General features: G+C 32.6%; 2 protein-coding genes and 1 long non-coding RNA gene across 4 annotated transcripts; 1 reads left to right on the top strand and 2 right to left on the bottom strand.

Moving 5' to 3' along the window:
• Positions 1-9,498: 9,498 nt before the first annotated feature.
• Positions 9,499-14,984, bottom strand: LOC127132688 (uncharacterized). The gene is made up of 7 exons (XM_051061655.1): positions 14,814-14,984; positions 14,360-14,427; positions 12,825-12,949; positions 12,251-12,393; positions 10,241-10,388; positions 10,003-10,162; positions 9,499-9,897 (listed from the first exon to the last, which is right to left on the bottom strand). Exons 2-7 carry the CDS (start codon positions 14,373-14,375, stop codon positions 9,803-9,805), a joined length of 687 nt encoding a protein of 228 aa, XP_050917612.1. The 5' UTR covers positions 14,376-14,427; positions 14,814-14,984; the 3' UTR covers positions 9,499-9,802.
• An 830-nt stretch (positions 14,985-15,814) lies between these two features.
• LOC127132678 (uncharacterized) lies at positions 15,815-16,981 on the top strand. 2 transcript variants are annotated; one of them, XR_007806796.1, is made up of 3 exons: positions 15,847-16,140; positions 16,325-16,454; positions 16,554-16,981. It is a non-coding gene; the product is annotated as an uncharacterized LOC127132678 (long non-coding RNA). The 2 variants fall into 2 exon arrangements; XR_007806795.1 differs by having other exon boundaries at positions 15,815-16,140; positions 16,325-16,981.
• Positions 16,982-26,714: 9,733 nt separating this feature from the next.
• Positions 26,715-27,302, bottom strand: LOC127104576 (secreted RxLR effector protein 161-like). Its single transcript, XM_051041759.1, has one exon. The coding sequence runs from the start codon at positions 27,300-27,302 to the stop codon at positions 26,715-26,717; it is 588 nt and encodes a 195-aa protein (XP_050897716.1).
• Between the last annotated feature and the right edge of the window lie 228 nt (positions 27,303-27,530).

The following is a 27,530-nucleotide window of genomic DNA, read 5'->3' as shown; positions in this document are numbered from 1 at the left end:
AACAAATATAAGCACATGATAAAGAAAATGTCCAAACATGACATCAACAAAGATAAACAAATGGTAAAGAAGATGTTCAAACATTACATCTACAAAGATAAGCAAATGAAGAAGATGTTCATACATGACATCAACAAATATAAGCACATGATAAAGAAAATGTTCAAACATGACATCAACAAAGATAAATAAATGGTAAAGAAGATGTTCAAGCATGACATCAACAATGACAAACAAGGATGAAGAAGATGTTCAAACATGACATCCCAAAGATAATCAAATGAAGAATATGTTCAAGCATGACATCAACAAATATATGGAAGCATGATCATAACAATATCAAGCATGGTATGTAAACACATATGTACAACATTTGAACATGAACAAATATACAATAACATCAATCAAAGATGTATAAAGTTAACATGAATATGAATTACATGGATATATCATCATGAAGAAACAAAAATGAATGACATAACAAAATATGAACATGTATATGGATGTCATAATAAGTATGAATGAACATGTATATGCATGAAGTAAGACATGGTTTATACATAACATCAACTTGATCATGAAAACAATTTAAGGTATTAAATACATGCATGTTAAGGTTCAATATGATCACAAAAAAAGGTTCAACATCATAAAAAAAGTTTGAACATGTAAGCATACAACTCATACAAAGACATGTTACTACAAGTTTAAAGCATTTGTAAACACATAAACAAAAACAAACACGAGGGAAAACATGCATACAAAGGTCCAACAAGACATGAAATAATGACATGTGAATCATGGATCAATGGGAAAATAAGCATACAAAATTTCATGGCATATTAACAAAAGTTCAAAGCACATAAACATGTAAACATACATTAAAGTAAGTCAAAATTAGGTAAAAACCAAGAGGCACATATTAATAACATCAAAAAAAGTTCATGTATGATTCACAACATTCATACAAGTTATGGTGATTAAGAAAAATTAAAGTATCAACCAAAGGTCATTTGAAATCCTAAAACAATCCTAAAAAGGTACCAACTTTATACAAGTATAAGTATGTGAAAAATAAATAAATTCTGGAATTTATTTTCACCATAATAAAATAGACAAAATTATGAACACATAGCAAAAAGAGTGGCTCAAAAAGGCTTAGGGATCATCAAGTTATGAGTCTTTGAAGTTATGAAAAATATCAAAATAAAATAGGCAAAAAAACATTGAATAAAATTGGGTCTAGGACAAGCAAGATTCGAACCACAGACCTCTTGCACACACAAAGCCTTAACACATACACTCTAACCGTTCGGGTGGTGATACATCCACTAAGTAAAACGCAAACACTAATATACATAATAAAAAGGTTCAAGAACTTGGAAAATGGCACCAACTCATCATCTTCTTCCTTGTGTTCTTGCATGTTTCTTTTCATTTTTTTCTCAAAACTTCAAACAACCATAAATCTCTCAATTTTCCATGAAATTAAAAATCGTAAGAACCTAAATTGCTCTATTTTTCGCAAGGAATCTAGTGGTATCATTATCTCATCCTAAAACTCAATGTACAAAGCGTGCCAAGGCAAAAACCAGAACTGCACTTTTAATTTCCAAACAATCAAATCTCAATTCATGAGCATGGTATAATGCATACAGTAGAAAACATACAACAAGCACACTACGTACTACATTTTAACTTTAATAAATATTCAAGAATGATACATGAATAAGAGTTTCAAGTGTAAGTGCACTTACCTATTGGAGAAAGTCCAATGCTTCTTCTTAGCTACTACAAAGATAAAAGAGAGATTCTACCAGCCTTGTTGATCCTTGAGGATAGTGTTTGAACAATAAGAATGGCCAGAAACAACTTGTATTATCTCACACAAATATTCTTGCAAAATGAAGAAGTGAAATGGTGAATGATAAAATAGATGCTACAGAACTTGTTCAAGTGATTAAACAAGCTCTAAATGATGTCTAGAGATGATTTGTGGTGTTTGTTTGGAAGATACACGTGGAGAATAAGTTTGGTTAGAGAACTTGCAAAAACAGTGTATTTTTGCAAATTCTAATGGAATGGGAGTTTGATGAAGTGTCGAGGGGTTATTGTTGTGTGTTTTGAGGCTTAAGGGATCCCTCTATTTATAGGAAAAGAGTGAGGATTGGAACTGATTAGAAACAAAAGTTGTGAAGTTATGGTTTTGGTTGAGAATGAATGAGAAGTTTGCATGAATAGTTGAGTTTCAAGGAGTTTGTCATATTTCCCTAGCCTCTACAAGATTACTTTTGATCTCTTAAGATTGTTTGTGATCTTTAGGGACAAGTTTCAAGGGTGAAAGAGTGAGTTGTTGGCATAAAGCTTGCTTTATCAAAGTAGTAATGTGACCTTTCGCAAGTTCACCCATAAATGGTATAAAGCAATGGACAAAACCTCAACTCCTTGTGTAATGCACTTAGGATTCATATAAACATCTGATTATGGAGAGATTTATACACAAGAGGACCTGCAATCAAGAGATTTTCACATTTGAAATGGTTTTCCTCCAAAAATTCATCATGAACATGACTTGAAATTCAAGTTTGGAACCCCAACTTCCCATTTTTGAAACTCACAGATCATGCATGGGAAAAAAATGTACTTGTACTTTTTAAAAAGCCCCAAATATGCTCTAAAACTCTCATGTTTTGAGTTTTTTCTGAATCAAGGTGGATCATGATGAAAACTGCCTGTAAAGTTTATCACTTTTTAGGGATCAAAGCTGACTTGAAAATTTCCTAAGTATTTCAACTTTAGATACCAACTTTATGTCCTCATAACTCAAAATCCTTGCATTTTTAGGGAACCAACCCTCTAGGAAAAAGTTAAAGTATGAAACAATAGCTTTCATTCTAGCTTTGGATCAAAGAAAATGGTTGCTCAGATTGGAAGTTATGGATTGAGAAAGTAGTGCACTTGAACATGAAATTTGGATACTTAGTGAAATTTTCAATGTTTTCAAGATTGCCCTTTTTGCAAGTAACCTCATTTATCTTGATTTATCTAGATAAAATTTATCAATTAAATATATAATCATGAAATTTAACTTGAGAAGTTCATATTTGATCATAAATCTCAAAAGTCAAAGGTTTGACTTTGTAGTGCATTGATTGTGTATCAGATGAATTTGAATTTCTTGATCTTCAATGAATTCAAACTCTTGAACCAATTGAACATCATGGATGGGCTCTAAGATGTACTTTACTATGTTGATCCATGTCTCAAGGCTTGATATCATATCTTGATCAAAATTTTCAGATGAAATTGAATGTTGCTGAGAAAACCTAATTAGTGAGCCAGATGAAAGTGAAGCTTTATGCACTTGTGATTAGGCCACAATACCATTATTTGTTGATGGAGAGAGATATCTTGAGTGTATGAGAACTTTATTTATTTATGATTAATCCAAAACTTTGACTGATCAATCCTTTGAGCTCTTTGAGGGAAACCCTAATTCACATATGAAACAAACCAGGCATATCTTAATCTTGAGGTTAGCTATGCATGAATGGTGTCTAGGATGAAAATGATTATGAAATCTAGGGGTAAAATATGGGGTGTGACAGAGGCCAAGTTAATTCTTTAATTGTTCAAATAGTGTCACGTTAGTCCGTTTTGTTTGCCCCGTTAGTCAAAGTCAATTTTAGTGTACATGTGGCGCATACGTGTTGCTGATGTGAAAGGTGTCGCTGATGTGGAAGTTAGGCTACCTTAAAAAATAAAATGAAGGTTTTTTTTCAAAAAACACATGCAGAGCAATTGATGAAGGAACCCTAGTAGAGCAATTGACGAATGCATTAATTGCGATTGTAGGCGAATTTGAAACACTGTTTCAAGGTGAAATCAAAGACACCATTTTTTACTACAGGTTTGTTTCATACAAAAAATTTGCAATTCTAAAATGTTGTAGTTTTAGGGTTTAGGTTTTGGTGTTTATGGTTTCTACAATCCTTTTGAAATTCATATGTTTCTGCAATTCTATTTTGAGAGTATAGTTTGAAATGGACGAATATTTACATCTAAAAATCCATCACAGTGGTGAATTCGTTGATGAGGAATTTAGTGTGTACGAAGGAGGAGAAGTTTTTGATTTTAAAGTAGAGGTTGACAGGTGGAATTATTTTAAGTTGTTAGATTACTTCAAGGAGTTATGTTATAGTGCCATAGAGAAAATATATTACAGTGATCTCATATTTGGGATGAATGTGTTTGTTGATGATAAAGGTTTCTTAGAGATTGATGATCTTTATAGGGTGCATCTAAGTGTTGATATTTATATTCCACACACTTTGTCTCGGTCTGAGTATTATGATGGTCCTCTTGATGAGATAGAAGTAGATCATGGTGACATTGTAGATGGGAGTGGAGAAGTGCTCATTGCAATGTATGAATAAGTAATTAATGGGGTGTTGAAGGGTGGGGAGTTGAAGGAAAGTGAGGCAACTGAAACTGAGTTGAAGGAAAGTGAGGCAAGTGAAGCTAAGTTGAATGAAAATGAGGAAAATGAAGTTGAGGAAAATCATGATAATATGAACGGGGATGTTGAGGTACATGATGATGTTAGTTCTGATGACACTGAGGATGGGAGCTTCAATTATGATAGTGCTTTTAAGGTAGGTTTTTATGATGAATCTGATGAGTTTGATGATGGATTGGTTGAGGAATATGAAATGGCTAATCTAATTGACTATGTACATGAAGATGATCAATAGGGGAACAACAAAAAAGGGAAAGAAAAGTGGAAATAAAATAAGGAAAAGTTTAAAGGGAGTGATAATGAGAGTGGAGATCTAGAAAGTGGATGTGAGAGTGATGATAGCAGTGGAGTTAGGAGAAAGAAGTACCACATGTTTAAGTTACATGTCCATTACACATGGGAGGTGGGAATGTATTTTAGTACAAAAGGTGATTTTAAGGAAGCAATAATCCCATATGCATTCCAATATGGTAGAAAATTGAAGTTCTCTAAAAATGACAAGATAAGGGTAAGGGTTAGATGTAAAGATGGATGTGAGTGGGAATCATATTATGCTAAGTTTCCTAATGAGGATTATTGGCAACTAAATAAGGTAGTTAACATTCATAGTTGTAGTAAAGAGTATAATGTGAAGATGATGAGCACTAAATGATTAAGCAAAAGGGTCCAAAATTCCTTGAAAAATAATCCTAGGATGAAGATTAAGGATATAAAGGAAAAGGCACAAAAGAAGTGGAATGTAGGGGCCAACAAGACTAAGGCCATAAGAGCTAGATTTGCATCTAGAGATATGGTTGATGGTTCTTTCCTAAGGGATTATACTAGAATTTATGACTATTGCCATGGGCTATTAAGATCAAACTCAAGGTCAACAGTAAAACTAAATTTCCAACCTGTTCAAGAAGGTATTGATGATCAAATACCCCATTTTAGAAGGCTATACATATGTTATGTAATGTGTAAGGAGAGCTTCGAGTTATGTTGACATTTCATAAGCCTTGTTGGTTGCTTTTTGAAAGGTCTTTGTGGAGGGAAAATCCTGGCACGCATAGGTAGAGATCCCAATGATCAAATGCTTCCAATAGCTTTTGCAGTAGTGGATAGTGAAAATATGGATAGTTAGACATGATTTTTGGAGCTACTTATCACCTTAGAGGTAGAAATGAGTGTCTCACATACACTTTTATTTCTGATCAACAAAAGGTATGTTATATTTCTAATCATATTGTGTTGTTATAATTATGTTTTATGTGTTTTCATTTTTTATTGATGTTATATTTCTGCTGATATACGGTTTATTACCTATAATGGATAAGCTACTACCTAGTGTGAACAGAGATTCTGTGTCAGGCGCCTGTATAACAACCTTAAGAAGAAGTTCTCTGGTAAGATGTTGAAATAATTCATATGGAAGGCTGCAAAATCAACATACTTGCAACCATGGGAAAGAGAAATGAAAGGAATGAGAGTTGTCAATGAAGATGCCTTCAAACACATGATGAGCACCCCATCAAGATTCTAGAGTAGATCATACTTTAAGACACATAACAAGTGTGATGTTGTTCTCAATAACATGTATGAAGCTTTTAATAGTGTCATTCTTGAGTCAAGGATCAAGCCACTGATAACCATGGTGGAAGAAATCTGGACCTACATGATGGAAAGATAGGCTACCAATAGGATGAGGTTTCAAAACTTGGCAGATGTTGATGTGTTACCTAATATTAGAAGGAAAATTGAAAAAATAAGCACATACACAAATTTATGGCTTGTCAGGTAATTATACATGAAAAAATTGTGTATGTCATACAAGTTTTGTATGAGTTTCATGTGTTGACCTAAAATTTCCTATTGTAGGATGCCAGTTGAGCATATCTTTGAAGTGAGACACCTTGAAAATCCAGCAAATAAGTTTGCAGTCAATTTGAAGGAACACGTATGTTCTTGCAGAAGATAGGAACTCACAGGTCTTCTTTGTGTTCATGCACTTTCATCTATGAAGAGTAGAAACCATGAGGTTGATGACTATATCCATGAGTATTACAAGAAATCAAGATACATGGAAATCTACAAACATGTGATTTATTATATAAATGGATCAAATATGTGGGTTAGAACAGAGTATCCTGATTGAAAAATGAGAAGAACGGGTTTCATTGTTAAGTGCAGTAGGTTAGGTCACAACTAACTTACTTGTAAGGTGACAACAACTAGTCAACCATCTCAACGATAAACATCTCAATGATAAGCATCTCAACAACCAGCATCTCAACAATCAGCCATTCAACAAGTATCTCAAAAGCATTCAGTCAACTAGCTACTCAACAACCATCTACTCAAACATCTCAACAATCAACTCATGGAAGGGCAAAGAAGATAATTGTTAAAAGGGAATCTCAACTAGCCACTCAAACATCTCACCAATCAACTCATGGAAGGCAAAGAAGCTACCTGTTAGAAACTCATCAACATCATTTGTACCACTAGGACCTACAACTAGATTGTGTGCAGCCAAGATTGCAGTTGATCCAACAACAAGAAGGACTACACTAACAAAGAGAACCATACCAAAGAATGAAATTTAGTTTAACTTTGAATTGTCTATTGAACTCGGTTTAAGTTATAGGTTATTTTAAGTTTGAACATGTGTCCTTATGCAGTGTGTTTTGGATATGTAATGTGTTTTGAACTTATGTTGTTATGTAGAATATTTTATGTGTTTTGAACCTATATTGTAATGCAGAATATTAGTTGTATACATCATATATTAGTAATGTGTTTTGGTATAAATCAATTATGATTTATTTTCTCTATTTTAGTATAATGTGTTTTGGTTTAAACCATAAACTGTGTTGGTTTTATGTCTCAACTCATGTAAACCAGACAATTATATTTTATGTCACTGATAATAATTATGTGTCAACTGATAAGTTGATGTAAACCATTCAAACTGATGTAAACAATTCAACTAATGCAAACAAAAGTTGTTCTTATGTTAACTGATACAAACTCGAAACATTAACTGATACAGACATTAGTTATTCTTACAAGCTGAAAACAAATTATCTGATAAACTTATGTCATTCAAACTGATACAAACAGATTCAACATGATACACTTATTACAACATCCTAAATACCAACGCACATAAAATAATACAAAACAAAACATGTTCTTCCAAAAAAAATCTCATTTCACCATCTTCTTCATTTTAATTTGTAGTTCCCTCAATTGTTGCTTCAGTTCCTCATTTGTAGCCCTCGGATTTTCTACCACCCTTTTTGCTGCATCAACTTCTTTTGCTAGCTTCTCCAACCTACTTTTTTTCTTCTTCATAAATTGGTCATTCTCATCTACCACATCCTCATAAAGCCAATCAAAAAATCCACAACTAACTTGCATAACCCTGTGTAAATGGCAAACAGTTTATATTACAACACATTATCGACGTCTCCAAAATTATTTTCCAAAATTTGTAACAATTGATGTCATGCGAAAAACAACCATGTCTCCACAATGACATATGGGTTTCCATCGAACATTTGAGTCTGTGTGTACATTGAAATCAAAACTTTTAGAACTCTTCTGATTATACTAGTTTGAACAACGCCCATAATTCATGGTTGATGGTTGCTTCGATTTCCACGAGCAATTTCAGTAGAGAATTCTGCAAATGACGAATCCTATTTTGATTTGACAAAAAACCTAACATGAAAAGGAGGAAGAAGGCGATATTGCAGGTTGAAAACGAAGAAGATGGCATATCAAAGTCACCTCAGTTGTCAAGCATACATAAACAAACGTCGTTTCATTCAAATGGGCGGAAAGGACTTCTGTGACGCTATTTGAATAATTAAATGATCGACTTTGTCTCTTTTAAAATTAAGGGACTAAAATGGACCCCGAGATAAAATTAGAGGATCAAACAGAGTAATTTGCCTATTGAAATAGTAGATAAACAGAAATCTATGGACCGAAGAAGAAAAGAAGAAAAGTCAAATTTTATTTTAAAACTTAGTATTTTATGGTTAGTGTTATAAGCTCAAGAGATGCCTTTCATTTTTTAATTGCATTCTGATCAAGAAATTATATAAAATTCTTAAAATGATCCATTGAGATTTTCTTGCGACCAGATAAGAGAGAAAGAACATACATATCAAAGATGAGTCACCAAATGAAAATGAATATTCTTATCACATATGATTTTCAAGCAATGGGATAGTTGAAAATTGTTTTAGAAAGTTTATATCTAACAAATATCTCATACTCAAAAATTGATGTTAAAAAATTTGATCCAATAATTAATTCAAATGATAGAAAAGTTTGTGTTGGATTTCAGAGGAAAAAAAATCTAAAAAACAGAAAAGTTATCTCTAGACTCAAAGCAGCTTCTATATGAAGAAATTGTGATACATTTGTTCTGTTAAAAAATAAAATAGACAATTCACATAAAACCTATGTGAATTTACCAAGGGTAAAAAAAATCAAGATCTAATAGTATCAAATCACAAGTTTTTGCAACTTCAAGAGATTAATTATAAATTCAAAAGATGGTTTTGATGATCTTCATGGTTCAGGAACTCTTTGAAAAGTTTTATGATCCTAATTAATCACTATTGAAGAAGTGAACTATCAAGAGATGAAACATGGATGGTGTGATATCGTTCTCTTCAGTAAAAGACATCTCAGTTCTCAGAAAAATTATGGTAAAACACTTGATAGATAATAAACTCAAAATTCAGATTAATCCTCTATCAAATGGTTATTTACGGGCCTTGTGAATCTATTATTTTTACTAATATCTTGTTAACACAATACACAAGAACATTCCTAGTTTCAATTGGTCTTCAATTACATGTTCACAATGACATGAAGGAATGCATTAGTCAATGGTTCAATCCACCAACTTGCCTATTTATTAGATATAAACTCATTTCCTTGACATATAGACCTGTTCATTTTTTAGAAACAAAAAAAAAAGCCAAAGCATGTTCTATTCTTACAATCCAACATGAATGTACCCAAGGTAAAAGCAATATCCAATGTTTAATACACATTCATCTTCAAACTTTTAACCTGTATAAATCATCTAGTGAAAGATCAACCAACTTCCAAGTATAATGGTGACAAAAATGTAAAGAAAAGACACTACTGATGCACACTCTTATTGGACAAAATACAGGACAGAACTCTTCAATTTTGAACAAGGTTATGCCGAAGGGTCTTGTCCCAATTTCCAATGTAGAAACAGTTGAAGCCCGTTACTAAGACAATCAACAGTTTTCACATGAAATCAAAATCATCCAAAGCATCGTATCGATCAGCGGCAACAAAATCTTCATCTGGCTTGTCAACATTAAGCTGTTTTTTCTTGCCACCTACAGACACGACAAAAACCTTAAAATCAATGGGAAAAAAATAGAAAGATAGCAAAACATATAAGAGAAGCAACATAGAAGATTCTAATGTTCAGACAAAGTTACCTGTCTTCTTTTTACCAGCATTGGATTCCTTCTCTGCTTTAATCTTCTCATTTGCAATGGCAGTTACGGAAGATGCAATATCTTTGGCATCGGCTCCTTTTAGAGAAGTCATGGATATTCTCATTACAGACTTCAGTAGATTCATATAATGATAACTTTTCTGCATTCATCAAAAAGAAAATTAGGATGCACATTCGACTAATACTTAAAAGGAAGGTAAAAAGCAGAAGTGTTTAACCTCAAAAGCACGAAGCCTGTGTGAGATGAGCTCTGCGTACTCCAAGAAATCACCCTCAGATTTCGGTATGAAAGTATCGATGTTCTTTTCATCATTGGCCCCACCAAACAATTCCTTAGTTGACTTGTAATCTGCTTCTTCAACTAGTCTGTTACAGGAAGAAAATCAAATCAGAAACAGTAGAGTACTTAGACTATAAGTTATTTATCTGATTCTTTTATACACTGCACTCACTCAGAAGCTATGACAGACATATTTAGTCAAAGGAAGAAACAAATTTACATAAGATACTACATAAACATCAAATTAATTGCAAGTTTACTATAAAAAATTTCTAATCATTGAAGTTAAGAGGTTTTAATCAGAGCAAGGAAGCCAAAATCCTACTGCAGTGACGCTATGTTTACTATACTTTAATAGACTATGGTCAGAGAGATGTTTGAACTTAAATGAAGATACCAATCCTTAGGCTATGCTTATAAGTTAGGTCTAAATTTTATTTCTAAATCGAAGACATTATAAAATGATTCTAAAATCAATTACAAGAGTGATTGAAATATTATATGATTATCTATCACATCATTCCTTTAATTATTTAAAAACTCAAATATATATCAAGAAATAGATTTATTCCTCCAAAACCCAACCCACAAACATACCCTTAGTACATCTCACCACCCTCCCTCATTTGCACCTATTCTTTTCTCCTATGAAGTTCAAAATTCAATAAACTGCACGCAATTGAGGAGCTATGTCAAATTTAAACCTCTAAGTGCTTGGATATTAAACTTCATAGTGCATATATATTTCTGGCCTTCGCTGTCATATGGATGCGAATTTCAAGTAAAATTCCAACTGTTTCGTATGTCTTTCTTTCTCGGAAGTTAGAGCCTCTTATTCACAAAGAGCTTACAAGTTACACCATATCCCTTACCTAACCAAAACCAAAATCCCAACTCAGTAAAAGCTTTTTCTACCGATAGTTCTTGCAAACAGCAAAAGCTTTTTCTGCTGATAGTTCTTGCAAACAGCATAAGCTTTTTCTACTGATAGTTCTTGCAAACAGCAAGAGCTTTTTCTAGCTAAGTGGAATTGGATATAAGGATTAAACAACACAATGGTCTCCCTTTATGACATGCAATTTAAATATCCTTTTGAATAGCTAGAATTATAAGTTTTCATTGGTCTCCCTTAAACTACTAGACTATCCTTCATCTGATTTATTCTGCCCATGTTGTTGGCTTGCTTGCATAGCCGGTCACAAGCCCGAATTGAAAGAGACGATTGTGTTTGGCAGATGGGAGTCAATGTAAACATTAGTTGAATTTTTATTACCCGACCCTATATAGTGGGATAAGACTGGGTTGATATTGTTACCCTAAAAATTTCAACAAGTCTTTTGCACACATGTCTAAACTCTAAGCTATCTAAAGGTTCAGCCATCTTTTGTGTGTGGTACCCAAACTTTCACAACAATGCTGTCATCACCATGTTATGTTTGGTGTGTCCATAAAAGTCTCATCCTTACAAAAAAGAACTCAACTATTGACACTTCACCATCCATGTTCAGGGAAAACACCAGGCCTTAAATGTGTGGCAGGCAGTAATTTGTACTTAGGCTTAAGTAAAAGCAAACCTTAATAACCACTATATTGCCTGCTCAAGTAGGAGCCAAAGAAGAGCTAGCTCTAAAAAACAGAAATTTTATTGAAACGACGGATATAGTATTTTAAAACCACTTAACCACATAACAAAACCAAGTTGTCATGAAAGAAGTACATAAAAGCAATCTAACAAGAAAGAAGATTTTGGTTTGTGGTTGAGTTATTATAACAAGCACTTGCTCAATCATATTTTCTTAGCCAACATAAATGGCAAGCGATTTTACGTGGCAAGGCTACACAAGGTTACTTGTAGCGTGCAATAATATATGAGACCAGAACGAATAACAAGTTATTCTAAAAGGAACATTAGGATCAGATAAATCAAATTAGAGGCAAAACAACAAACCTTTGTTGGCGAAGTTTTTCAGCTAGAGGATCCAGTGGTTCTTCCTTTACTGGTTCTACTTTCTTACCCTTCTTATCAGTAGCTTTTTCAGAAGATTTTTTAGGAGCCTTTTCAGTTGTTTTTACTGCAGGTGCTGCAGGTGCCTGATGATATTATGCAAGCAATAAAAAAACTGTCAAGTAGTATCCAAGGAACTGTTCAAGACCATAATCATAAGAAATGCTGCATCATTTTTTAAAATCAAAATGCTGCATCATCACATTAGAAGAAATCATGGAATTCATTTAAATATACTAACTTCATAATTGTTTAAAAGTATAACTAAAACAACTGCAAAAAAAATTATTTCAAACAAATCCCCACACAACATCTTGTCTAAAAAAAAATTTATGCTCATTGAACTATAGCTGTCTGCTTAGTAATGCACAACATGTAAAAGATTTAAAATTATAAGATGGTAGTTGAGTAACTGAATGAGCTGTGTGTATCTTTTTTAATTTAAAATTATAAAAGTAAACAATTGTACACATGTAAATGAAATAAGGTATCGAAAATCGTTTCCAATTGTCCTTACAGGAGCGGGCTCATCGTCATCCTCCCAAGAATCCTTAACATCATCTTCATCAACATCTTCATCTTCCCATTTAAGTTTAGGCGGCTCTTGTAACTTAAGTTCAATAGGTGCCAACTTCTCTTCCTCTGAAACAAATATACAAACATTTCTCCAATAAATAAATAATACAGTACAAGAAACACAGTGTGCTTAGACTGAATTAGTGATTTATATGCAACTTGTATGTCAAAATCATGCACAGTGTGATTGAAACTTGGAATTGATTTAATTAATAAATGAAACCTTTAGTTGGGAAATCTAATATAATACTACTCGATTTAGGACCAACCCTCTAATCCCCTATAGAATTTTAGGGGGTTGGTGCTACACAGCCCTATATGGGATTAACATATTATATAGAAATTATGATTAAATCTCATTTCACTCAAGTTCACTATTAGAGTGAATCTCTAAATTTACACTACCAAAGAATAAGATCTCAAAATCGAGTAGTTTCCTAATTACTCTTTCCTAATTACTCCCTCCATCCCAAAATAAATGTCACAAGAGCCGCTACTGCAAAGACTATATGAACTAGTGTACAAAGTAAACATAAATAGTCAAAAATAGAAAACTAATTATTGAGGAACCTAAAGTACAAAACTTAAACAGAGAAGAACATAACAGAACTGAACTAAAAGTAGAAAGAAAAACAAATCAATTGTGAGCAAGAACATAACAGAATGATGAGCAGAAGAATTCCCCTTAACAGGGTTCAAATTAACAATCATAACCTTAAAAAAACAATTATTAAAAAAATATAAATTTTGGCATGAAATACTAATTGCGGAGGCAAAAGCTGTTTGGGGCCGCACGTAGCTGCCTCAACAACTGCTATTGCTGACGGAAGCTCGCAGCCCAAAAGAGACATCCACCAGCATGTTATTCTGCTACAGCATGCTATTGACATACTAATCCACATATACATGGACAATATCATACTAGAGTAGCCATTTCAAAAACTATTATGTGTGCAATAATAATAACATTAACTCAAATCTTTAACACAGGGTGAAATTAAGTTTATTTACCGATCAAGTAAAATCAACAATTTTACAAGAATTCCAAATAATTCATAACCCTCCTTGTAAAGGGGAAGGTTAGGACTGAGATAATACTAAACATGACGAGAAAATATCAAAGATGGTATCTGTAATTGGGCAGTAAAATAGACAATAATATAACTGACCAACACATAAGCTGTTTGAAAGTAAAACACACACAACACATCTAGGGTCAGTTTGGATTGACTTATTTGGGCTTTTCTAATACCATAAGCACTTGTGAGACTGTTTAAGAGAGCTTATAACAACTTATCACATCATCAACATTTCCATAAAATAAGGCACTTATATACAAACAATAAAGGGGTTTAATAGAGGTGTTTACCCAAACAATAACCTAGTTGAACGAAATTTTTCACCAAAACAAAATAACAAAAGAATAATCATAATCGAATTGAGTGTGCTAAAATTGAAGAAAAAGAACCACATTACCCCAATCATCCTCCATTTGATCCGATTTCACAAGGTCAATAAACCAGACTGGATAACAAAAACCGTTCCTGATTTTGCATGAAAAATAAAATTCGTCAGACATCAGAATCAATAAAAACAATAAGAGTTCAATCAGGACCACCTCATCAAACTCTACAAAAACAACTGATAAAGACTGAATCTAGTTAATCGTGGCCAAAAGCGGCACAATCGGGGCGGTGCGGATGATAGCGGCCACTGGACGCTACAGTGATGCCAATTGCGGCGACATCACTGCTGCGGCGGCCTGAGATGAATTTTACTATAACGATGCGGCGCGTGTAACCACCGTCCCGGAGTTTCGCGCCGCTACATTGAAGATTTTTTGAAAAAACTATCTGAGCAGATTAGCCTAAATAATGACAGTAGAAAGAGGAGGGATGGAGAAGAAGGATTGAGTAATCGAGATACGAACCAGCGGAGGGCTTGAATTACGGTGGCGGCGGCGGCAGATTGTGCTAGGTTAAACGAAATGGAAGAACTCCAACTTTGCAAAGTGACGCGATGAAATAAAAATAATATTATCGATATTATAAATATAAATAATGAGTTTTGTATATGTAATTTCTAGATACCCAACATATGGGTTATGATATATAACTATTCTTATTCTTGTATTTCCTACACCAAATATTTGTATCCTACTATTTACCGTATTTATATGATAAATATTATATTTTTAAAATAAAATAATATATTTATGAACCGTGCGTGAATAATACGCGAAGAGTACATGAATAATACACGTGAACAGTATCTATAAACAGTGCACATGAACACTGAATTAAAATTGTGAAAAAAGTTTGTTAATGGACAATACACGTGAACAGTGTCTATGAACAATGAATTAAAATAGTGATGGTTAATTAAATGTAAAATGTTGGTTAATGAAGTGACGAAATTGATTAATAAACGTGCAAATATTAAAAATATTTTTTAGTGATAAATCAAAATTGGTTAATGAAAAGTAAAAAGGTGGTTAATAAAACTATGAAATTGTTTAATACACGTCCAGATATTAAAAATAATTTTGAATAGTCATCTAAATTGATTAATACAAGTTATGAAGTTGGTTAAAAAAGTTATGAAATTGGTTAATAAACATTTAGATAATAAAAAAAAATAAAAAATAATAATAACTTTTATATATTTTTAAAAAACAATATATTATTATAATATTTGACTGTTCACCGTATTGATGAAATAGTAAAATACGGTGCAGGTGTAGAGTTTAGTGTAAGAATAACATTTTTCTATATAGATATGATTCATTATATATCAAATTTTTATTTAATATTAATTAATGTTTTTTTATAAAATTTGACTTTGGAAAACTCATCAATATCCATGCTTATTCTTTTATCACATCCTTAATTTATGGGTAGTTTAGGTTTAAAATTTACTTTTTCCAAACTGGTCTTTTATTTGGTTATACAATTTTATGTCTATTATTTTGGTTCAGTAAATGATTTTTGGTTCTCTGTCTAGCAGAAATCCTTATGTCTTTCAACCTCTCATCCTTCTCTCTTATTTCTTCCTCTTTTGTTATCTTCTTTATTTTGTTGCCTATCTCTTCTTTTTCTTCTTTCTTCTCTCTTCTGTTGCTTCTCTCTTTCTCTTCTTTTTTCTTCTCTTTTCCTTTTCTTCAACCAATACTATAGGATTTTGGGAGGATTTACAGAGATTTATGATTCCAAGTTTTTCAATGGTAGATTTGTGGTGGCGGCAACATGTTTCATGTGGTGAGTGTGTTGGTGGTCCGATTCGAAATGATTTTTGTGTGACTTTATCAGTTTAGGTTTTGTTATTAACTTATTCTACCTTAAACCCTAAGTTTAGGCTTTTTAAATAATATTTTTATATAAGAAAACAATGTTAATAATCATATTTGTGTATTATTTGATTTGTTTTATTTGATTTATTTAGGTTTTGAGTGTCGGTATGGTCCGCAGCAAAAGTCTTAGCAGAAGTCGGTATGGTCAACAACAAATTATCTTGGAAGAATAGTTCTAATGATTGTGGATCTGACGGTAAAAAAAATTTTAAAAAATTCCTGGTATGTAAATTTGTATTTCATCACTCTTTTACACTTCAAAATCAAATTATGTTGTACTAAATGGAAGATATGTCAACTGCATATTCATTTCACGATAAGATCTAATGGAATGGAGAACTCAAGTTGAGTATGGATTTTTCTATGGGATAATTGATCAGGTAAGCTATATTTTTAAAAGACAAGTATTTAGGGAATTTTTTTAAATATGCGTGATGAAAAGCTTCTCTTGTTTGTCATCTCTTAAAATCTGACATTTTTACCATCCAAATATCAATTGAAAAAGCAGGTTATATGGATGTAAAAGAGATAACTTCTGCAGGAGTTTATTTGGACATGTTGGCAAGAGATAGTAGTATACTTCAAAATTATTGGATGATGGTATCTCAGATCTTGATTCTAACAGATGCTCTGAAGAAGATAATGTTAATATTGAGTTATTGACTATTTTTAGTGGTTGATTCATGTGTTATAACATATGTATCAAGAAACATTGACTAATGCTTGAAAAATCAATGATTTTTCTTTCTTACTTGGTGTAATTAATCTAAATTCTATTTGTCCTTTTTTAGGTATGTCATAATACAAATTTACCACCAAAAATAGCATCTTTAAAAAAAACACTTTTCTTTAAAGACTACAGTCTCAGAGCTTGGTTAAAATATTTTAAAAAGTTGGTTAAAATAAAGTACTGTAAATAATAGAAAAGTACAAAAAAAATAGATGTTGTAAATAAGTGCCTGCTAATACCGATGAAATTTGGTTATGCATATGTGAAGGGTCTGATTGTTTGTATAATACTTATGTTTTTATATGCGCTTTAACATCGATACTCATTGGATTTGATCTATTTTTGCACCTGTTGTGTTGACATGGCTGATATGTATCGGTTCTATTGGTATCTATAACATTATCTACTGAAATTTGCATGTTTAACAAGCTATCTCTCCATACTACATGTTCAATTTTTAAAAAAAAGTCTCAATTAGAGGTTGGATGTCCTTGCGACGAATTCTATTATGTATAACATATACGAATTATGAGATATAATTGTAATCATATTTATTTCACTAATTCATTGATATTACTACATCTATTGAATGTGTTGAAAAGAGCTTATGATGTTTTTCTTTTCCTTCCTTTTTGAGTTTTTGTTAATTTAGTTAAGTTTCAAGTATGTCCACCAAGTGTTTTTTAAAATTATGTAGTAGATTCGCTAACACTGATACAATCGTTTCTACATATGCTTTTGAGAATTTGAAATCGGCTCCTAATATTATCTCAGTTGCATCAAGGATATTGAATGTTACCCTATTGAGGTATGTGATACTAGATTCAATATGTGATTAGATACCTAAGTTGTAGTTTTAGGTGATTGGTTTTTTATAGTAATTGTATTTTATTGTTGTTGGTTAATAGGATAACATGAATATGTATATGATAATTAATACACATGTACTCAAAAAAAAAAATACTAGGTTGGTACTTCACTTTCATATGATAATTTTATTTGAAAGTTTGTTACTGTTTTTTTGTTTAAACCGCTTCTACCGTTGTTATTAGTTGCTTCTACAATTGTTATCATGTTAGGGTTTAAGACTCTCAATTTTCAACATGTATTTGAAGTGATTAATTTTGTGCTTGATTTTTTTATTTGAATTTTTCTTAATATTATTTGGCTTTGCTCTGTTATGATTTCTAGCATTGTTTTTGCTTGTGTAGGTATGTACGAGGATTTGTTATTATATGATTTTTAGCACTATTTTTGAAATTGAGTTTTTTTGTTTTTTCTTCATTAAATTTTATTGTCTTTTGCTATTGTCTTTGATGTCGTCTATTTCTTGATGCAGTCTTTACTCTTCATGATTTTTAATTTATTAGAATGGTATATCTTGTTGATGTAGTCTTTCACTCATGATTATTGTAGAAAAGCAGACTATGGTAAACAATTATAATCGCCATAAGCGCAAATATTTAGAAAAGTTGTTGAAGAAATTGAAAGATGAGACAGTGGATGTGATATAAAGTAAGCATAGTAGTTGATTGTAGGGGTGGAGAGGAACCGTTCACCCGGCCAAATCCACCGGTAACCGAAAAAGAAAACCGAAATGGGCGGGTTCAAATGGCTTATCGGGTCAGTGATCAAATTTAGCAGTTTCAATTGGGTTTATATGGGCGGGTCGGGTTCAAAATTCTGAATCGCGGATACCCTAACCCGCCCAATTGAGATACCCTCCCAGGGTTAGTAATTCATTCCAGCCAAAGTTCATTCTTTGTTTCCCTGTTCTCTCACTCACACCCAATACCAGTAAGCATTTTCTTGTTCTCTCACTCACAGCCGCACCTCCATGAAAATCTTCTAGCTTCAATTCTCAACATCGTTCCACCACCATCATTCACCACCCACCACCTTCAACTCTCACCACCATGAAATCCTAGATCTAACAATCACCATCCATCATTAGTCCACCACCATCATTCACGACAACTGCATCACCGATCCACCTTGAAACCCTCGTAGCTTCAAGTTTCACCACCGATTCACCACCATCATTCACCCACCATGTAACCCTGACACTGATGTGTTTATTACGATAGATGGAGCATGGAGACAGTAGCAATCAAAGAACTCAAAGAACCATAAAACAATATCCAATAAATTGTAAGTGTATTCAACTTGTTCTATATTATGCTTGAAAGTTAAAAGTTGTTTCTATGTTCTATATTTTATATGAGAAAGAGTTACTTACAATTTGTATACACTCTGGCATAATGGGGCTTAGTACTTTGGACCATTAGATCAGATTTTGTTTGAATTGAGTTTCCTAAATTTTCCACTAGCTAGATTATGTGATATTATCTCTAACCTAAATACATGCTTCACTAGTTCTTCTACTATTAACTTGTCTGATATGCTCTAGGTTGTATTTGGCTGGGACACAAGATCAGGATTAAAGATTCTAAAGCATAAAGGGCAAACATATAACATTAGGGATCTACTTCTGGATTCTACTGGTAGGTTTGTAGGGAAAAAATAAGTTTATTAGCCAAATTTTACTTGATTTCTATTTTAAATTTTGCAACCTGCTTTTCCTTCAATTCATGTATAATTCCCTAAATTTTGTTCTATAAAGTATATTTTGTTTACTCTACTCAGTTTCAAAATGACATGTCCTTATCGTATTGTAATGTTATAGCTTAGCTTTATGGTTATGACTTGTGAGATGTATATTGTATTGTTACAAGAACTTTTCTTATAACTCGTGAAATTTGTAAGCGTCTAACAAGAGAGTGTATGTTGAAAGGAGAAATGTACCACTGAAATTTGTGATTCTGAAACTCTGGATGTATATTGTATGGCTATTTAATTATCTTTCTGTGATGGTTTGTTAATTATGGCTCCTTCATTTTTCAGTGATGGGTCAGCCTAATCAAACTATACCTACTCATATGTCATGAATGAAGTTGGTTCAACAGCAACAACTGAAGTTGTTGGAGAAGAATTAGTTAATACCCAACCTACAAAGAAGAGGAAAGCTATTGCAAGTGGTTCTAGGCAATCATCTGCTTATTGGGAGCATTTTATTAGATTACCAGATGACTTAGTTGATACACCAACTGCAGCTTGTAAGCACTGCCACAAAAAATACCTATGTGACCCTAGGACTCATGGCACCACCAACATGAACCATCACATTTTAAAATGTGCAAAGAAGCCTAGAACCACTGATCCCACCCAAACTATTCTTACATACCCCTTTGTAGAAGGATCTAGTTTGGGTCATTTTAGCTCCAAATTTGTCAAGCAAGCTTATAGAAAAGCTTTGTCAATTTTTGTGGTTCTAGATGAACAACCATTTAGTGCAGTTGAGGGGGAAGGTTTTAAGTACTATTCTAAAGTAATGCAGCCCCAATTTACTCTCCCATCTAGGCGTACAGTAGCTAGAGGTTGTTTTCAGCTACACTTGGATGAGAAACAAAAACTAAAAGCCTTCTTTAAGTCTGACTACAATAGAGTAGCACTTACTACTGATTGTTGGACTTCTATCCAAAATCAAAACTACTTAACCCTTACAGCACACTTTATGGATAACGAATGGAACTATCAAAAGAGAATTATAAGCTTGACAGTTATTCCAAACCACAAGGGTGATACGGTAGGTAGGAAGATTGAAGAGGTGTTAAGGGATTGGGGAATTAGGAATGTGTCTACCATGACCGTTGATAATGCAACTTCAAATGATGTAGTTGTAGCATATTTGCATAGAAAAGTATCAACTATGAATGGGATGATGGGGGATGGAAAATGTTTTCATATGAGGTGCGTTGCTCACATATTGAACTTGGTGGTAAATGAGGGTTTGAAAGATAAGCATTTGTCTATTACTAGTGTTAGGGAAGATGTTAGATTTGTCAAGTCCTCACCTCATAGGGAAACCAAGTTTAAAGAATGCATTGAATTTGCTGGAATAACTTGTAAAAAATAGTATGTCTCGATGTTTCAACACGTTGGAACGCGACATATTTGATGCTTGAGGTTGCAGAGAAGTTTCAAGTTGCTTTTGATAAGCTTGAGCATGAAGAGTTGAGCTATAGGGAGTTCTTTGGAAAAGGTAGTCCTCCTAGTAGTGATGATTGGGACATTGTTAGAGCTTTTATCTCTTTTTTAAAGTTATTCTATGAAGCAACTAATGTTTTTTCCACCTCTCAAAGTGTGAGTTTGCATAGTGCTTTTCACCAAGTGTCTGCGATCTATTATGAGCTGAAGCAAGCTACTATGAACTTGAATGGTGTTTTTGCAAGTGTGGGTGGGGATATGATGGAAAAGTATAATAGATATTGGGGGGTGCTACTAAGATGAACAAGTTGATTTATTTTGGAATTATTTTGGATCCAAGATACAAGTTGAGTTATATTGAGTGGACTTTTAAGGATATGTATGAAGTTGGATTTGTGTTTGCTACCGGGTTGATCAAATCTATAAAAGAGAGCTTACAAAAATTGTATGATTGGTATAAGCAAGCTTATGACCAAAATCATAATAGACAACCTCTTGGTAGTGGTGAAAACAATGTTTCCAATGATGAAACAACAGTTGGCCGTCCTTCACTAATGGCTAGAGCCGATGCTTTTGAGCAACATTTAGAGGAACAAGACTCGATTGATCAATAAAATGAGCTTGAGGGTTTTTACTCTAGCAAGTGTGTCAAAAGGGATCCTAGATTTGACCTTCTTGTATGGTGGAAACACAATTCAACACAATATCCTATTTTATCTACAATAGCTAAAGATATTTTTGCCACACTAGTGTCTACGGTTGCATCAGAAAGTGCCTTCAGTACAGGAGGGAGAGTCTTAGAAACTTATAGGAGCTCCCTAAAACCTGAAATGGCAGAGGCATTAATTTGCACCCAGAATTGGTTAAAGCCGTCTTTTACCTATTTCAAAGACTTGAACCTCATGGAAGATTTTGAGCTTTCTGAAGATATTATAGCAGGTAAAATTATTTTTAAAAATGTTATATCTTTATTTCATAATTGTTATATCTTTCTAAAAAATGTTTATTTCATTATTTCAGAATTTGAAGAAATTTCTTCTACAACAAGAAGAGGATCTTTACCGTCTCAGCCACAACCTTCTGGTTGTGCTTGAAAAATATGGAGGTATATTTACTTTATTAATTTGATTTATTTATTACTTTATTCCCTTTTAAAGCTTAATATTTTTCTTGTTTAATTTTTCAGTTCAACTATGTTTTTTGAAGTCATACGTGACTTATATTTTGTGACTACTCAAAGGCCAAACAATATATATTTTGTCATGCGGATTTTGAAGATATTCAAGCTAGCCAAATTTTGGTATGCATCAAAAAATATATTATTGTGTTAATTATCATTAGTGGGTTTTTAGTTGGATTTACTACTAATTAATTCTGAACTGAAGTTGGTAATGTCATGGTCGGTTGTCCATTAGTTAGATGAAGTATTGCTAATTGTGTCAATATAACATTTTGAGGCCATGCAGGAACAACTTGGTAAAACTGTAATGATACGCTATATAGCCAGGATCAATTGATACATTTTGCAATATCTTGGTAAATGAGCAGCAACATACGCCATATAGCCAGGATCAACTTGGTAAATGAGCAGCAATAGAGGTCGTGCAGGAACAACTTGGGTTGCAGCAAATGCAAGGTAAGGTAAAGGTTATGATTTAACATTCTTGTTTTTAGGCTTACTGTAGTTATCATTTTAATAGGTCAATATGAAGGACATTTGTTATTATTTATATGATGACTTAAAATTTTAACCTGTGAATCAACAACTGCTTCCTCAAGCAAAGTTATTATTGGTTCCACAGATTTGCGTGGACTTTCGTTTATTTGATTTGGTAATGGAGAAGGTTCTATGTTGCTAACACTACCGTCTTATGTGCTACCACGCTTTAATGGTGTGTATACACTTAGATATTGAACCTAACTTAATCCTACAAAACCAGTTTCTAAGGTGGCGATTGTCCGGGTTTTATAACTTTATATAGGCTATATGTCTAACCAGTGTGAGACTAGCCAGTGAAAAGTATTGCATACATTAAAAACGTATGCCATACCTAGATTGCCTAGCTGAACCATTACAGACTGGCCAACAGAACATTCTAGCTTAAGCAATCGCAGAATTCCAGCTGTTATACGGCCCATGGATTCAATTTCAGATTTGCATAAAAAAGTGAGGCTCTGGAACTCATCCTTGGTTACAACAACCTCAAATTGCAATGTAAAATCTTGATCATACAAAATCATATCCTATAAAGAGACAGTGATCACACACTTTAATTAAGAAATTCCCATTACCGGTTGCTTTATAGAGAACTTTAGGTTTTCCACTTCCCAATTAACCATTTCATCATCGATATTATCTTCCTGTAATATCAAGCCCACTTCAAGGCCTATTCCCCCATCTGCATCAGTCAGTTTTTTAACTCCATTTGCAGTTAACATGGATGATGGAACATCATTTTGAGCATTAGGTTTTAAGAACTGCACCCCTTGAATTCCAACCTACAAGTACCATCTTAATATGCAAGGGTTACAACAGGACATGTCCTAACAACAAGTGAGGCGCATAAATAATAAGACACGCATAGTTCCAATCAATAAGTCTGAGTTTTAGAATATGGCCCTGTTTGGATAAGCAACATAATTTGCAGCTTATAGCACAAGTGTTTATCATATAGATGTAATTCTTTGTTCTATTTAAGTAAGTTATTTAAACTTTATTATTTAACAGTGGTCCCTGTTTTGTTTCATGTTTGTTTAATAGTGGTCCTAATATACTTATTTGATTTTTATTTAACATGTTCAGATTTTGTGGTCCATTCAATTTCTCTTATGTGGTTATATGGTTATGTGGTTTAACAGGTTCATATTTTGTGGTCCATTTCATGTTTCTGTTTATGTGGTTATGTGGTTTCTTTTAGTGTGACTAAAATGTAGTTTAATTTTGACAGGATTTGGCAACAGTTTGTGTGAAGGTTCTTGGAAATGATAATGTTTATCAAACACCCTGTCAAAAATTAGCATTTACATATGACAATACCAACTTATGTATTTGATAACATTTACTCATAACAAAAATATTTCAATGTTGTATTAATTTGGATTTATATTATATTTAATCATCTAAACTAGACATTGATAGTTTATATCCATTGGTCATGTGAACAATTATTGAATTTTTAGATTAGCTTATATCCATTGGTAAAATAAAATTTAAAGAATTTTTTAAGAAATAATTTAAAAATATTTTTGGGATTAAATATTGGATTAGTCTATTAACCCGAAATACCTATATGCATTAACCCGAAATCCATCTAAACCGAACCCGTTAAAAACATATTTAAATTTGGACGGAAATAGGTCTTTAAAAGCTACCCGCGGTTTGGGTTGGGTGGTGGTTTTGGGCTCGAACCCGCCCAACCCGGTCGTTGTCCATCCCTAGTTGATTGTATGTGATGTGGTAGCAGATAGTCGTAATAGGATGACAACTAATTTTGGTGGGAATCCAAAATTTTCAGTATTAAAGCTTGCACAAGTTAACAAAAATTGAAGGTTTGAAAAGTGTGTTACAATGATTTTTAAATAGCAATAATATATAAATAAGAAAATGATTATGAAATATGTATTATAAGGATATAAAGATTAATCTATCAAATCTTAATCTTAATTAAGCAAATTAGATAATAAATAATTATAAATATTTTTTAATTAAGCATATTAATTTATCAAATCTTCATCCTAATTAAGCAGGTTATTCAATTTTATTATAACTTAAAATATGTATACTCTAAAAATTTTATAAGTAAATCTTTACTTTCTATATAAAATAATCAAAAGAAATTTTAAATGTGTATAATTGATTTTTAAAAAAATTGATTAGATCTCAAAAAAATTAATTAAATGTTTGATTTTTGTTATTTATATTAATATGACGTATAATTACAAGTATGTAGGTAAATATATTTATTATTGATCAAAATATTTTTATAAACAATGTTATTAAAATATTATTTAATATTTATATACGAGAAAAATAATATAATGCTGATTAAAATATTAGTATATACGGAAAAAATATTATTGTTATAAACGGGAACGACTTTATTATTGATCCAAATATTGAATAATAAAAATTTATCGATAATTTATTTTCAAATATGTGAAAAATATTAAGGGATCTTATTAAATAAGATTGAGTAAATATTTTAAAATTGTATTCTCTCTAGTAAAATAATTCAATTATTTGTACAAAAACTAAAACGACTGATTTTTCTAATACAATTTCAATAGTTTTTAGTTTTAATCACATTACTTATAATATTGTTGTTTACATTTCATCTTCTATATGTATTATTATTTCTATTTCAATTTACTATTATTCTTAAGTTTTTTTCTTTTTTCAACTTTCTATTTTTATGACAATCTGCAACAACAGGTTATTGAAGAGGTAGATAAGGAGACACCTTATATTACTACTCCTCCCCATAAGCCACGGATTCCTTTCCTGAAAAGATTTGTGGAAGCTAAGGTAGGCACCCAGTCCAAAAGGTATACGAAAATAGTGGAAAATATCCTTACAAATGTACCATTAACCAAGTTCTGTCTAAAAAGAGAATATTAGAGGACCATGAACTGAGAAAATTATTGATGTTAAGAGGGTAAAGTTGATTTTTGAGGTGGAGATAAAAGGATAAATCCAAACTCGAAAATATGATACTGAGGATAGAATTATAACCACCCCTATAGGTTCGTAAGTATGAGTCACTCCATAGGAAGAAGAAAAAAAAGAGTAGTGGATACGAGAGATGGCTTGATAAGCGGATATGGACGCCTAATACTACCGAGAGTAAGGTTGAGGAATCATTTTTGGAAGAGCCACCATGAGTACTCGCACTCATCGAGGTCGACCTAAACGACCTAAAACTAAAGCATGATGTGGGAGATAGTCCACGCTTTTTGTAATAATTTTTTTCTTATTGTTTGACTTTTATTTCAGTTAATAAAAAGGCTCACTAGCGGGAAGCGAAATAAGTTATGAAAGTTAAACAAGTTAAGAAAAAACGATAAAGAAATTGTGCCAGACAAAACCACAAGAAAACCAAATTCCTCATACAAAAACCAAGGAACTACTACGGGTGGCCGTAGCACTAGCTACGTGCCATAACAGTCCCCCTCCTCTAAAACCTTAGATTCCACCATCCCCATATAAATTCTAGGGACCTACTATAGGCAGTTGCAGTAGTTGATACAGGTTATATGTAAGAACTAGAAATAATAGAAACGTTGAGAGGAAAGTTGTGTTATTCATTGGAAATTGAAGGTAAGCTTGTATAGCCTTTACAAATGGAATTAGTCAAAAGCCAATATTGCATGGCAATAAAATAGGAATAAAAGAAACTGATCCTAAAATATAGGACTTCCTCCTAAAGAATCTAACTTCCCTTAAGACTAGGATTTATTAGTAAATATGGACTGAATTAAAAAATAACTTTAACTAGCATTCTCTCCCTTAAGCTAATGCCTTTGTGATTAACTTACTTCTATGATCTTCATTACTCCAAGCATGCTTCGAAGCTTCTCAAACTGCTCGAACTTCAATGGCTTTGTCATTATATTTGCAGCTTGTTCTTCAGAGTAGCAAAAACTCAGTCTCACCACTTCATCATTTACCAAGTCTCTGAGAAAATAAAACACTTACTGCAATATGCTTACTTCTGCCATGAAAAAACTGGATTTTTGGACAATTGAATAGTGGAACTGTTGTCACATAAAATCACAATTTCTTCCTTTTCTTCAGCTCGAAGTTGCTCCAAGATTCTTCTAAGCCAAATACATTGACAAGCACAATGTGCTGCAGCAATATATTCCGCCTCAGTGGTAGATATGCTCACAACAAGTTGTTTTTTCAAAGCCCATGAAACAGCTTCAGACCCTATCATAAACACTAAACTAGAAGTGCTTCTTCGATCATCTAAATCTCCTGCATAATTGTTGTCAGAGTAAGCTATAAGACTTGTTTTTCTTCCTTTATTCTTATAGAATATTCCGTGCTCCGTGGTTCCTTTTAGATATCTTAAGAGTCTTTTTGTAGCAGCCCAATGTGATTCTTTTGGATTTTCCATGAACCTGCTCATCAAACTCACTCTGAACATCAAATCCGGTCGAGTTACCATTAGATACATGAGGCTTCCAATGACTTGTTTGAACATCATATCATCTACTTCAGTGTCATCCTCATCTTTTGATAAAATTGTTCCTGGAACAATTGGATTCCTTACTGAGTTGATGCTTCCCATGTTGAACCTTGCTAGAACTTCTTGAGCATATCTTCTTTGACAAATAAATATCCCAGCTTCACATTGTATCACTTATATTCCAAGAAAATGTCTCATCTTTCCCAAGTCAGTCATGTCAAAATCTAACTTCATTGAGCTTTTAAATTCGTCACACATGCTTCTATTATTTCCAGTAAAGATCAAATTATCAACATAAAGACTAACTATCAAAATGTTACCTTCATTTTT

This window comes from Lathyrus oleraceus, chromosome 1, assembly GCF_024323335.1.
Source record: "Lathyrus oleraceus cultivar Zhongwan6 chromosome 1, CAAS_Psat_ZW6_1.0, whole genome shotgun sequence".
In the NCBI taxonomy this organism is placed as follows: Eukaryota; Viridiplantae; Streptophyta; class Magnoliopsida; order Fabales; family Fabaceae; genus Lathyrus; species Lathyrus oleraceus.
Note: the sequence above shows the minus strand (reverse complement) of the source record. Positions and strands in the feature narration are given on the sequence as shown.